Source organism: Gastrolobium bilobum, unplaced genomic scaffold (genome assembly GCF_033153095.1).
Source record: "Gastrolobium bilobum isolate Gb01-03AN ecotype WA unplaced genomic scaffold, APGP_CSIRO_Gbil_v1 utg2114, whole genome shotgun sequence".
Classification (NCBI taxonomy): domain Eukaryota; kingdom Viridiplantae; phylum Streptophyta; class Magnoliopsida; order Fabales; family Fabaceae; genus Gastrolobium; species Gastrolobium bilobum.
This window is the reverse complement of record NW_026895842.1, coordinates 84,204-99,093: the sequence shown is the minus strand read 5'-3', so window position 1 is coordinate 99,093 and position 14,890 is coordinate 84,204. Positions and strand designations below refer to the sequence as shown.

Sequence of the window (14,890 nt, the reverse complement as noted above, 5' to 3'; positions counted from 1 at the left end):
TTTTGTAAACTGAAAAACCAGTTGTCGGTGAGGTTGTTGTTCGGTGAAACGATGGCGTTTCCTTTTCGGTCGAAGGAGGTGACGAAGCTGTGCAGGGATATGAGGCATAGGGTGAAACGATGGACGTGGATCCAAAGGGTGGGCCAAGGATTCAAGATACTTAGATGAAGCTGTACGTAGTGGAGAAGATGAGTAAGTTCGAGAAGTTGCTTACTCTGTCCCTGGGCTAAAGAAATATTTTATACTAATCACAATAAATTACAAAAATAACCCATATACGGGTTGATACGCAAACTCGCAGGTTGATCTGTGACCCGTCACAAAAAAAAAAACATGTCAATTTTTATAAACCATACACAACCCCATTCCTGATACACGTTTTGACGGGTCGTGTCACGGGTTAACCAGCAGGTCAAGACCTGTTTTGCCAGTCCTAGTGACCGGGGCACATTGAGGTGAGTTAATTTTAGATGTCAATTCATGCAGCTTTTTCTCCGGAAGTACACTTAAAGCATCACCATCTATCACATGTAAAATGGAAGGAGAACCCCATTTTCAAGCCTCCTTCTTGCAGTTGCAACAAAAATATACAATGAATATCCTAAAATTCAGCTCTTTTTCAAAGGGTTGTCCTTGAAAATGGAAAGAAATCAGGGTTCATGGGTCATTTTCATCAATCTCGACAAACACCCATTACACAATGCTTACGCTCTATTAAAATAGTAATATTTTAATTTTTTTTTCCTTGAGAATTAGTTTGCACTAAACAGAAAGTAACAAACATGGCACCGCTAGAGACACATGGCATAATTGTACAGGTATAGGTTCTGAGCAATATCAGGAGCGATTACCACACTCGTCTATGAATAAGAGGTCTTGATAACGTTACAAAATATCTGAACACTTTAAATTCCTTACTTTAAACGAGTTACTAGAGATGGCCCTTAAACCTTTGGGATTGAACATATGTGTTAGTTTATTCCACATTGGTAGTACGTTGAAAAAGAGATTATCCATCTAGAGCCTTATATGTACCACGTTACTAATTCAGATGGTGATGTTTTTGTTAGCTGCTGATACCAACCAAAGGAGTAGAAAAGAATGGATTCTTGATTTTAGTGGTACATACCATATGTGTTTGTTTTTCCACTTACCAACCTGTTGATGGTGATGTTGTAATGATGGAAAACAATGATCAATGCAAGGTTATTGGTAAAAAGATATGATCCTAATTAAGACTCATGATGGTGTAGTTAGAACCTTGGCTAGTGTCAAACACATCCCTGATTTGAAACAAAACCTTATTTCCTTATGCACCATAAACAGTTGAAGGTGGAGTTTGAAGGTGTCCAAAGGTGACATTGTCTTGATGAAAACTAGTAGATCTTGAAGTTTATATGTCTTGCAAGGTTCTACTGTTGTAGGTTCTGTAACTTTTTCTTCATGAATGCCTCACTTTGATGTCACCATATTATGGCACATGCATTTGGGCCATTTGAATAAGAAAGGCATGAATGCATCACATTCTTTTGGAAAAGAGTAGTCTATTTCTTCTACTAGTACAGGTGATCAGGAAAGTGTGTATAGTTGAGAAGGTTTTGTTTGGAATTGAAGTTGTCACTCTGAAACAAGATGTCCTAGACGCACTTATGATGACTTGAGGCTTGACTATTGAACAGGAAATTGATGAAAGCATCGAACCCAAAAATTATCACAAGTTATTTCCTGTGCTGATTCATTGAGGTGGTTAGTGGCTATGCAAGAAGAGATTAAGAGTCTCAACAAAAATGATACTTGGGATTTGATGAAGCTACCTAAGGGTAAGCATGCTATAAGCTACAAGTGGGTGTATAAGAAGAAAGATGCAAGATTCAAAGCATAGTTTGTTGTTAGAAGTTTTAATCAACGTGACCTCATATATTTTAATGAGGTATTTTCTCTTCTTGTTTGTCATTGCCTCTATTCGTACTTGAAGTAGTTGCTCTATATAATTTGGAAAAAAAATCTACATATTAGGCTAGAAATAAACTAATTACCTTAAAATCTTCAATTTAGTATAAAGCTTTCGGTTCCAAAGATCATAACTGGTACTGCATTTCATCTGAATAATGTGATGCCTTTTGGTCCTTCAAATATTTTGTCATTTGAAAATGCAAAAATAACAATTTAAGTCATACTCAGATGAGATAAAAGTACTGCCTAAGAGTGCGAGCGAATTAAAAAACCAAACTAGCAGGAAGATGGATGTCTGAATTCGAGGTTAAGGAAAGGGGGAGATGCCACATAGATGCCTTAAAATAATTTTTAATTAAAGTAGAAATTCATTCTTAAGAAAATAAAAACATTTATTGAATGAAAAAAATAAAGTACATCTTACTGTAAGAACATCTCCCTTTACCATCCAAACATCCTATTATGCGGAAAACACTGTATCCTCGTGAAGAATTCATGTCTTAGTTCACATTAAAACAAAATTCATCAAAATACACACACACACTCACACGGCTTTTTGACCATTGTAGCCTTTAACTAATAAAAAATTATCATCTTGCCCTCGTTTATAAACTATTTCAAAAATTTAACCTTCTCAACAAAACATAACACCAATCTATCCCTATTTGACCGTTGACCACCCAGTTACCCGGGTAGACCACCCAATTACCCGGGTAGAAAATTATTTACCCGGGTACACACCCGGTTACCCTGGTACATATCCTTATTTACCCTGGTACACACCCGGTTACCCTGGTACATATCCTTATTTATCCTGGTACACACCCGGTTACCCTGGTACATATCCTTATTTACCCTGGTACACACCCGGTTACCCTGGTACATATCTTTATTTATCCTGGTACACACCCGGTTACCCTGGTACATGTCCTTATTTACCCTGATACACACCCGGTTACATTGATACATATCCTTATTTTCAAATCTCAACCGCGAACCCAACTCAAATCCATCAATGAAGAAAACATGGTTAAGTGTGTTTGTAATTTGTATGGAAAATTTGTCAAGAAAACATCCCCTTTAGCTAGAACGAGTGTTAGTGAGGTATGCACATTGAGACACTCGTCTATAAGGCATAAAGACATCATTGCATATCCATATTTTTTTGTGAATAAGAGTGAAATTATGTATATATTTTAAAATTAATGTGAAGTAAGACGAAATATTTATAAAGATTAAAAGCTTTAATATTAACTGGTTAAAATATAAAATATAATTTTTGAAATTTTCAAAATGACGGGGATAACACGGCTTTTTTTGTAATTTGGTTATGTGAGATGGCCATTGGATGAAATTACAATATATGAATGTACAATCCAACAGCCATCTCACATAACCAAATTACAAAAAAAGCCGTGTTAAACCCATCATTTTGAAAATTTCAAAAATTATATTTTATATTTTAACCAGATAATATTAAAGCTTTTAATTTTAATAAAAATTTTGTCTTACTTCACATTAATTTTAAAATATATACATAATTTCACTCTTATTCACAAAAATTATGGATGTGCAATTATGTCTTTATGCCTTATAGACGAGGGACTCAATGTGCATACTTCACTAACACTCATTCTAGCTAAAGGGGATGTTTTCTTAACAAATTTTCCATACAAATTACAAACACATTTAACCACGTTTTCTTCATTGATGGATTTGAGTTGGATTCACAGTTGGACTTTGAAAATAAGGATATGTATCAGAGTAATTGGGTGTGTACTAGGGTAAATAAAGACATGTACCAGGGTAAACAGATGTGTACCAGGATAACCAGGTGTGTACCAGGGTAAATAAGGATATGTACCAGTGAAACCGAGTAAATAATTTTCTACCCAGGTACGCGGGTGGTCTACCCGGGTAACTGGGTGGTCAATGGTCAAACAGGGGTAGATTGGTGTTATGTTTGTTGAGAAAGGTAAATTTTTGAAATAGTTTATAAACGAGAGGAAGATGGTAATTTTTTATTAGTTAAAGGCTACAATGGTCAAAAAGCCACACACACACACATATAGAAAAACATGTCAGACCAATAAAATCTTGTAAGTTACAAGAATGAAAATGTGAGGAAGAGAGTTTTGTGATATGGTAGAGAATCAGACCTTCAAAATCAATGTCATATCTTGCTAGAAATTCAAGTATGAGTAGTGAAATTTCATATTGGTTAAAAATAGACTAAATGAGAAGCATATAATTGGAATGAGCCATAAACTTAATATTTTAAAGTTTTGGTTTGAAATGTGGTGTCCAAGTCTACTTTTTATTTTGTAACTTAGCCCATTTAACGATTGATATCCCTCTACCGTGGGCTTCTTATATCTAATACTTTAACAAATTTCAATTAGAGTTTCAGGTGAATTGGGTATCAGATAGGGTTTGCAAAATGTGTCAACCCGGCCCGGCCCAACCCGAAAAAAAAGAGCCGGGTTAGGGTTGGATATAAAAGAAAAAAATGAGCCACAAAATCCAACCCAACCCGACCCGAGTCGGGTTAGGGTTGGCTCGCGGGTTGGCTCAAAAATATGGCTCGTGGGTTGGCTTGAAAAAATAGCTCGCGAGTTGGCTCGAAAATTGACTCGCGGGTTGGCTCGAAAATTGGTCGCAAGTTGGCTCATTTTCAGCCTATTTAAATGATCATGTAGTATTAATGCACCAGCTATGTGGCTTCCATTAGCTTAAACAAAAGGGTTACAAATTGAGAAATAAAAGTAAAATATTTTAGTTTCGAATTTTCTTACAAATTTGCATCAACATCAATAAACAATCAGAAGCACTTGCTACCAAGTGTAACACCTCGTATTTCTAAATGCATAATTATATGTGAGAGTATTGATTAAAAGGGTAAGATTAGTGAAAATCCTGAAATTAGGGCTAAAATACGTAAAAATGACAAAATGGTAATTTACCAAACACGTGTCTCTAGGCATGAAAAAATTGAGTAGAAGGTCTCAAATGATAAAAATAATGCCGGAAATGGATTCAGGACGAAAAATCGAGTGGATAGGCAAGTTTCAGAAAATTTGATGAATAGTGACTTTACCGGTGTAAAATATTGCGGTATAATTGTACCGATAAGCGTGAAAATATTATCAGTATTTTTAGAAAGTAAAAATATGACGTGAACGAGAAAAATACGTAGGTTATGAACTTGTGGGTTAAATTAAGTGATTTAAGAAAGTTAAGTGACGTGTGGGACCCACTTAAGTGATTTAAGTCACTTAAGAGACAAAAGTTTGAAAATTTCAAAACACTCTATTTCCTCCCTCTCCTTCTCTCCCATGAGTTGCTTCTCCATTTTAGGGCATTTGAAGCTTTGATTTCTAACTCCCTTTTCTAGCCACTTTTAGGAAACATTTCAACTACAAAGTTGTTCCCCACACTCTTGTGTATGACTTTCATGTCAAGTGCATCTTGTGGGGAGCATTGTGGAGGGAGAAAATCCCCTAAATCAGCCATGAAAATTGGGTGTGTTTGGAGAATTTTTGGGAATTTTTGTGTTTAACCACTGGTTGGAGATCACTCCCTTGGACCATTGGAGGCTATTGGTGGTAAGATTTCACATTCTCATTTAGTTTTCCATGAGATCGTAAATTGGATGAGGGTTTGAAGTTGTAAATTGAGTTATGGTAGTTAGGAGCATTAAATGGTATGTCTCCTTTGAAATTAAATACTTAGAATAATAAATGATGATGATTAATGTAATAAAAATTATTGTGAATTGGGAAGTTTAACTTAGGCAATTTTATGATGAGTTTCAAGACTTTATTAATTGGAATGAGTATGGAATTGAATAATTGAGTTGTGGACCATTGGTAAGAGTTAATTATAGGATTAAAAGATGTGTTTGAGTGTTAAATTAAATTGAAAACCTTGGTGTATGCCTCTTGGAAGAATTTGAACAATAAGGGGAATGTAAGGAAAAGTTGATGTGAAATTATGGTTTAATCAATGATTCATACTTTAGTGCATAATTGGTTGCTTGATGAGTTAGATTGATGATTTAGTGTATAATTGGTGGGTTGGTGAATTACTTTGATGATTCAAGTAGTTAAGAAAATTGAATTAAATGGGAAAGAACCATTAGGCCTAAGTGGCTATAATTAGTTATAAGTCTTGTGAAATTGATGAATTGTTTGCAATTGATTGATGGTCATTGTTGTTGATCATATAGGTTGCCTCTCACGGACACGATAGAAACAGACTAAGCTTGGAGCTTACGTTTTTGGAGCATTATGCTTAGAGTTGAGGTAAACCTTTGGAACTTGGGTTTTAATCCCTTGTATGCTCCACCACACCTAGTGGAAGATTGTGGTTGGATTTTGTGCCTTTAGACATTGTGTGAATATGTATGTTCATGTATTATTACTTGATTGTGTGACATGTTTGGAGCATGTTGTGTGAAATATTTGTGATCTCTGGCCAGTAGATGTGTGTGTTTTGGACTTCCGCTGGAGATATCCTTTGGGAATTCCAGACGGGTTTTGCCGTGGGCCGACTCTGGGAGCTGTACCAGGATGATCCAAACGTGAGACTTTCGCTAGATAGGGCTCGTGGGGAGTTCCAGTTAGGTTTTTCCATGGGGTCGTCTCATCCATGGGAGAGGAACCAGGAAGCTTCCCGGGAGTTATATGATGGGGTCCTTGAACGAAATCTTTATGTGGATGTTCTTGGATTTGTGCCCAGTTGTTTGTGATTTTGTATGTTATGCATTTTACATGATGTTATTGTTGCACATTGAGTGAGCCATAGGGTGGAGTGATCCTCTAGTACCATTGGTTTACTGAGATATATTTGTATATCTCACCCCGCGTTTGGAGACATCATTTCAGGCTATAGCGAGCATGGAGGAGCTTTAGGCAAGAGGCCCGCTTAGTGGTGGAGTTAGATCATGAGGTCCATATGGATAGCATGGCATTTTGGAGGAGCACATTTGATGCACACAGCATTATATTTAGCATTTTGGGACTTAGATTATGAACATATTGCATGTTGAGATCTCATGCTTTTGTGGTGTTCATAATTAGATTCTAAGTCTTTTGTAAGTGATTTACATTTTATGCCTCTTGTCTATATTTGCATTTTGGGTGAGCATGGGACTTCTCCATGGCCACATATTTGGTGTTTTGAGGCATTTGAGCACTTGTGTTGTAAATAGACCATTTGATGTGTAAAATGGCTATGATATTGAGAATTATTGTAATTGATGTATTACATAATGAATATGCATGATGGAAGGGCCTAGTGCCTACATTAGATCTTGTGTAACACTACAGCAAAAGCGGCCTTTAGCCACCAAGTTTTAACCACGGTCTTTTAAAATTTCCAATTTTATTATACTCTTGAAATGCCACGACACCTTTGTTTCTCGCTCTCCTATCTCTTTCTAAAAAACTCAGTCTCGCTCTGAGCTCATAGCATTCATTCACTTGCCGTTTTGGTTTCTTCATCTCTCTACTTTTCTTTTTTTGGTAGTATTTCCATTATTGTTTTGTTCTAATTTCTTAATTTCTCTCTTTCTTAGGTAGGGTTTGGATTTGTGTTTCATTTGCAAAAATAGCAACCATGCTTCATTCTCTATCTTCCTCTCGGGTTCCTTTTCTCCGCCATTTGCAGGTTTTTTATCAATCATTGATTAAGTTCTCGCTTTCAAATTCTTTATAATTTATAGTTTTGATTTTTCGGATATAAAAATTGAGTAGCAAGAATTATTGAAATTTTAAGCCGTCATTGACATTAAAAATTCCAATTACCTAATTCCGCTACCATTTCAAGGGGTTACAATTTCGCTTCTACTTGGGAACAGGTCACCTTCCTTTTGTTTCCACTTTTATTTTTTCCCCTAATTTTTCTTGGCTGTAATTGTCTAGATTTTCTAGATCTCGTATTTTCAATCCACTTTTATATTCGATTATATCATCTTAATTGATTTCTTTTCTTTTAAATAAATCTAAATCTCACTCCGTAATGGATCATATCTGAGATGTGGTCAACTTTTCTTGTCAGTGTTCCTGATCATGAATGGAGCATGACTAAGGTTATAATTGAGTATAGTTTTTCATTCCATTATTAAATGAGTTGTCTTGGTTGGTCCATTTATTCTTTTATTCATTTATTTTTAATTAAAGTCTATAATTTCGTTGCTGTTGGATCTCATGCTGCAGATTGTTAACACATTAATTTCCAATAGAGAATATGCTAATAAGATGCTTATGTATGCTGAAAATCACAACCAGGTAACATACCTTTTTCAATTTCTAGAAGAACTATGAGCTTTATTACCCTTTTCAATTTCTAGAAGAACTATGAGCTTTATTTTTGGTATCGTTTTAAATCTGATTTTTTCTTATCTTGCCACCAGTCTATATCTGAAGGGCGGTCATATGCAGAAATATTGTTTGGCCAAATAGATGAGCATTCACAACACTATAAGGAATCTTTATTGAGGGGATCTTCATTACATAAAGTATGTCGTTCACTAATTTCCATAGTTTTGCTATTTAGCAGTGGAAACTAGAATGTAGAAATCAGAATTGTCTGCCTCTCTCTCAGCTGTTATGCATCGCTGTTATAATATGGGTAATTGTGCTGTAGATTTAGCTTAAATAACTCTATAGGTTCTGCTTCTGAATTCTGTTGATTTAGCATAAATAATTTTGTAGCATAAATTTTATTTTATATTTCTATAGATCACATATCCTTGCATTGGAAATAAATACATACATAGTACTTTAAAAAATCATGAATAAATAAAATATAAGGTGACTTTTCTTATAATTTTTATCATTCTTTATTAATTTTCTTGGCTTTTGTGCTAGATGATCAGATTGATCACGTTAACAATTGGTGGTCGTGCCTATTTGAACTTCATGGGCAATGAATTTGGGCATCCAAAGGTGAGGATTACTCGTATTAAATATTCACGAATAATTCCTTATTTGTGATTGCTAATTTATTAATGTTTTACTTGTGCCAGAGAGTTGAGTTTCCATCATCAAGCAACAACTTCTCATATTCACTTGCTAATTGTCAGTGGGTTCTTTTGGCAAAAGATGGAATTTGCCGTGATTTGTTTTCCTTTTTGATAAGGTGTTAATCTAATCCCTTGGTATAAAATTTGTGCCCTTTCACAAGTTATGACTCATGTCTTGTTGCATAGTAATTGGGTATGGAACTGGCCAATTCATGAATGCCTTAATAATTGTTGAATTCAGTCTTAACTATTTATTAATCATATTTTACTTCAAGCTGTCATTCAGATTTAGAATTTATGTTTGTGACGGGCCTGTAAGCAAACAGAGATGATTAAAATGCTAAGCAATGATATTAATTGCCCTCTTCTTTTCAGGATATGATGAAGCTGGATGAAAATGAGCGAGTGCTCTCACGAGGTTTACCAAACTTACACTATGTGAAGGACAGTTCAATGGTATATTGAATTTGTTTTCATTCCTTTCCCTCCTTTTAGATGATTGGAGGCTAATTTTCCACTTCATTAGTTTCTGGCAGTCAATGGTATATTGCATATTTGCATGCCCTTTTCTTCATTTGTCTTATGGTCATCATGCATTGCTTTCTCCTGTTCATATATACAAAACCCTCTGACATATTCGTGTTATATATTTTGAGTGGTGTATGATATACTATTCCAACAGTTGTCAATGTATGTAGTGAAATTGTGAAACTTGACACTTATATTATTTGCAGGTCATATCTTATATCAGAGGCCCCCTTCTCTTTATTTTCAATTTTCAACCATCTGATTCTTATGATAGTTACAGTGTAGGTGTAGAAGAAGCTGGGGAGTATCAAGTAAGTGTCAGTTCATGCCGAAATTTGTACCTTCTCATGTTATTTTATTTCCATGCACTGTTATCTTTGCTTATTTTAATATGTCTGAAGGCAAAGCTATTGGTTTTAGGCCCTTTAAAGGGATCGCTAATATTTCTGGCACATTTTGATGATCCAGGTTGTTCTGAACACAGATGAAATAAAATATGGAGGTCAGGGGAGGCTTAAAGAAGAACTGTATTTTCAAAGAACTGTCAGCAGAAGGTAGTCATGCTTCTTGAATATCTTCCCTTTACATCGTACACTTTTTTTTTGTAGTATTCTTTTGTACTTTTTATTTTTGTTTTCTGTTTTCTTGTATCCTTGACATGGGCATCATATGTATTGACAGAGTTGATGGCCATCAAAACTGCGTAGAGGTGTCACTCCCTAGCAGAACTGCTCAGGTTGATAATTTTGTTGCTACTGTTACTTTGTTTATTTCCCAAGTACCATAGATCTACACAGTTATGCAAACAAAGCATTGAAATATATCTAAGTTGAAGTCATTCTTCTGAGTTCTCAGCCCCTATTCAGTATCAACAACTGTCACCAATAAGGAAAAATCAATATGAACTACTCCTACGTGTAATTCTAGCTTGTGTTTGATTAGTTATGTTAAATTAAATTGTTTATCCCTATACGTTATACTAATTTTTAATTTGGTCTTTTCATGAAAGAAGTTTTCAAATTGGTTATTGCAGAAATGAATTTACAACAAAACACAAGATACTATCCCTGATATTACCCACAATATGAATTGCAAAAGACAATAATAAGGGAAAGGGTAAAAGAGCACATAATCAAGTAATATTTTAGAGGAGAAGATAAAATTGGTACTGTTACAATGGTTATTGCAAACTATATGAAAACATGAATATGAATAGGAAAACAATTAACATTAAATCAAAAAGTGCATGCCATGCTTACATAAACAAATTAAAATTTAACTTTCACCAAAAAGAATTAAAATTTTAACAAGGGAAATTTTGTGCATCAGGGTTTATCCTTTGCCCTTTATAACTCTAAGAGAGATCATTCTATATGGAAAAACACCTTTTATTTGTGAATGCAATCTTTTTCTTGCCTCTGCCCTTGGTTACATGAATAATAAGCGAGAATAAAATTTAGTACAAAGCAAGAAAGAGTTCGAACCTGTTGGTCAATGCATGAAGAAGGTGCCTCTTTTTTTATTTTTTATCGTGCAAGAGATTTTTGCAAGTTGAATTCTAATTATATCGCACCTTTTGCAGGGGAAGGAGTAGGGGTGGCTCTTTCTTCATTTTAAAAAGTGCTATAGTATATGAAGTTGATTACTGCGGATACGTGGAGCTTAAACGCCCAATTTTCAAGAAAGATCAGGCATTTACTGCAGGAGAATTTGAAGTACTTACTCATATTGGTCAATCTGGTCTAAGCTAATTTCATCCCAAATTCTTTGAGCAATGACACCAGTTAAACTTCATAATGACCATCTTTACGCTGGATTCTCAGTTATTTCTCTCTGGCCATTTTATATTGGAGTCCTCCACAGTCAAAACTACTTTTCTATTATGTATCATAAGGCCTTTTTTTTGTTAACTGGATTTTCCTCCTCTTCCCAAGTTATTGAACTCTTCATTTTTATAAATATAAACTCTACTATATTACTCCTTCTAGGATTACTCACTGCAAAATTTATCTATATCACAAGCCTTCAATCAATTGTTTTGCGAAGAACTTTTGAAGTATTGACTACTTATGCTTGACAAGACTAAGAGTAAGGACTTTATACTTTTTCAGGTTTACAAGTTAAGGCGGATTTTGAGAATTTGAGGCATTATTCTGCACGTGGATAAGAACATGGATTACATTTAACCACTGAAAGCTTTCCTTGGTATGTAAGAAAAATATAAGTTTTAATATGATCCTCAATATTGTATACATGAAAGTGCAGAAGATGGTTAATTGAATGGGTTGATAGTTAACCACTCTCCAAGGTTACCACTGACCACAGCTGCTACATGGGTTATCCTATAATCCCTGGGAAAGCATTCAGAAAAAATAGATCCTAAATTATTGAAGATACAAGGTACTTAAATATGGCATTGCATGTTCTGATAATATGAACCCAGAATTATGCTTGTAGACCCTATTGATCTATATACCACAAATGTCACAGGTTCTGTGTAGAGAGTTATTTGAGACTTATAAAGTGGAACTTATGTTATAAGATACATAAATGTAGAATGCGGTAACTAAAATTATCATATACACTGGGACTGAACTAATGTTCATTTTTTGTACCAAATTACTGTTATATCTGATTTCTCTCTGTATTTCAATCTCAATAAGTGATAGGAGAATGTACAATATTTCTAATTAGAGGATGCATAAAATATCAGCCAGATGATGATTTCTCAGATTATGGGCCAAAAAGTACTGTTCTAGATCATATAATCTATTCAATACCGTGGAGATGAGGATGCATTATACGGCTGCTTTTTTTTTAAATCTACCATTAAATTAGCCACGGTTGTAAAGTGGCTAAACGAACAAATACCGTAGCTAAAGAAATGTTACCACGCTGATATTGCATGTAGCTAACTAAAGGAATGCACGTGGCTAAAATAATGCGACGCCGCTATTAGCCACGTTTTAGGAAGTTGTGGTTACATCATTTAGCCACGTTTTTTGTTCCACTCAGCCACGGTTTCAACCGTAGCTAAATCGAAATTTTTTTGTAGTGTAAGTGGTATAATGAGTACTAAGGTGTTAGAAGTAAGTTACATCACCCTTTTTGTGTTTTAAATATTGATATCTGACATTTTTACAGTAGGGTAATCGATTACCTGAAACAGGGGACGCAAAATTGAGCCAATGTGTTCTAAGTAATCGATTACCTTGACATAGGTAATCAATTACCTAGTTCAGTAATCGATTACCAAAAGGTAGGTAATCGATTATCAAAAACAGGGGAGCCCAAAATTGGCTACTGTCTCATTCTGGAGCTTTTGGTATTCGATTACCCAAAAATGATAATCGATTACCACTGTGTAAAATTTTGAAAATGTGTTTTCTGAAATCTAAAATCAATGGTATTGCTTGGAGTGATGATAATTGGTATGTTTTATGCTTCCGCGAGTTTTGCATTTACAATTATAGCATTATTTTAATTATTTACGGAAATGGTTAATGTTTAACAATGAGGATTTAATAAACGAAAAAAAGTTTACCCGTAATTTAATTAACTCAATGACTGTGATTGTAACTGCGCTTAATACTATATGCAATGATAACATTACCGGTACGTAACGAGCTGTTACACCAAGTGGGTAAGAGATTTGAACCAAAAAGAGTCAGCAGAGCCTTACAATATAAAAATGGCAGGGATATGAGAAGATTAGAGACTTATGTTTAGATAAGGAAGAAAAATGATGACAACATGTGTGGGTTTTGTCCATTTTTGTATATTATATTTTATATTTTTTTATTAAAAAAAAGCTCAACTTGCGAGCTGGCTCGTTTGACCCGCGGGTTGGCTCATTTTTACACGAGCTGACTTGGGTCGGGTTGGCTCGGGTTGGCAGCTCATTTTTGTCAACCCAACCCGTCTCATTTTTGGCGGGTTACGAGCCAACCCGACGGGTTGGCTCATTTTTGCCAACCCTAGTATCAGATGTTTTACAAAGAGGGCCAAGAACGAATCTTTTTAAAAAACCATAAACCTTTTATTAGAGAGGTGATCAAAAATAGTAATTTAACCCAATGGATATAACTTTGTTGGAAAAACAGACTGAGTAGATAAAGAAAGAATCTATGTTCGATTCTCACAGAAAACATCTTTGGGGAAGGATGAGGAGCTTTAAATGTGACTAAGCCCCGATTCGAAATTAGTCTCATAATTGGCTCAAAGAGTTTAAGCTTGTGAGGATACTCAAGGGACTGACTCGTCTCAAAAAAATAATTAGAGACGGTGTACTAAAAAGTAACAATAATTTAAAAAACTTTTAATTTCATAATTTAAATTAAGTTATTTACAATTTAATATATTTCAGAATACACGTGAATATCAGGAAAAATATACTTTATTCTATCTAATATATTTACAATTAAGTTATTTGACCCATTGGTGGAAGAATCATCAGTAACGGGTTTTGGGCTCCCTAATATCATTCTTAACAGTGAAAATATTCAAGTGTGAGTAATGATGAAGTCCCAAATTAGTTAGACACATAGACCAAGTGATGATCACATAAGTACAAATTAAAGACCCATAAATCTACAATATTAAAGTATTTGGTTGAAATATAGTGTCAGCCTATTTATTGTGATTTGTCATTTGACCCATTGATGCAAGAATCTTTTATAAAAAAATTTAGGCTCCCCTATACCATTCTCAACAATAAATTATACATTATATCAATCTTATTTTTTAAATGCTGTAAAAAATCCACTTATATGAATCGTATTCTACATTGAGCCTACATGTTAAGAAACTAATAAAACTTGCCTTATGCCCTTACGAACCTAGGTTTATTTTTTAGGTGGTTGCTTCTTTATTTTTATTTTTTTATAGATACCAACCGGTATCCGAAATCCTAATGAACCCGATTAATACGATTTCAAGTTTAAATCTCTCAACCCTCCCCAAAATTTGGGACACTAAATAACATTGAGAGCCTTGACACTTCCTTTTGGTTGCATTAATAATCATCATTCTCCTCTCTGGCAGGCATGCTCTTCATATTTGCTGTTTCTTTCCATTGTTTTTTCAAGTTAATGAATTTTCATTTTCAGCTAGAAGAAAATTGTTAGGAGAAGATCACCTTTGATCTTATCCTTTAGCAACTAAGTCCTAGTTTTTAGCAAGAATAGTTTGTTATTATTCCATGTATAGTTTGTTTAACAGTATACTTTATTCTAGCTGATCCTCCTTGATTCTGTATAACCAACTTGTGTATATATTGGCTATCAGCCATTTCATTAAATATAACAACATATTCAAATCCTCTTAGTTTTCTATATGGTATCAGTTTGAAGGTATCGATCCACTTTCCCAATGGCTGATTCT

General features: G+C 34.6%; 1 protein-coding gene across 1 annotated transcript; it reads left to right on the top strand.

Moving 5' to 3' along the window:
- The first annotated feature begins 7,530 nt into the window (after positions 1-7,530).
- Positions 7,531-11,397, top strand: LOC133296355 (1,4-alpha-glucan-branching enzyme 3, chloroplastic/amyloplastic-like). Its single transcript, XM_061495320.1, has 10 exons — positions 7,531-7,623; positions 8,172-8,243; positions 8,369-8,473; positions 8,826-8,903; positions 8,984-9,096; positions 9,356-9,436; positions 9,715-9,819; positions 9,977-10,062; positions 10,190-10,244; positions 11,091-11,397. Exons 6-10 carry the CDS (start codon positions 9,359-9,361, stop codon positions 11,100-11,102), a joined length of 336 nt encoding a protein of 111 aa, XP_061351304.1. The 5' UTR covers positions 7,531-7,623; positions 8,172-8,243; positions 8,369-8,473; positions 8,826-8,903; positions 8,984-9,096; positions 9,356-9,358; the 3' UTR covers positions 11,103-11,397.
- The last annotated feature ends 3,493 nt before the right edge of the window (positions 11,398-14,890 follow it).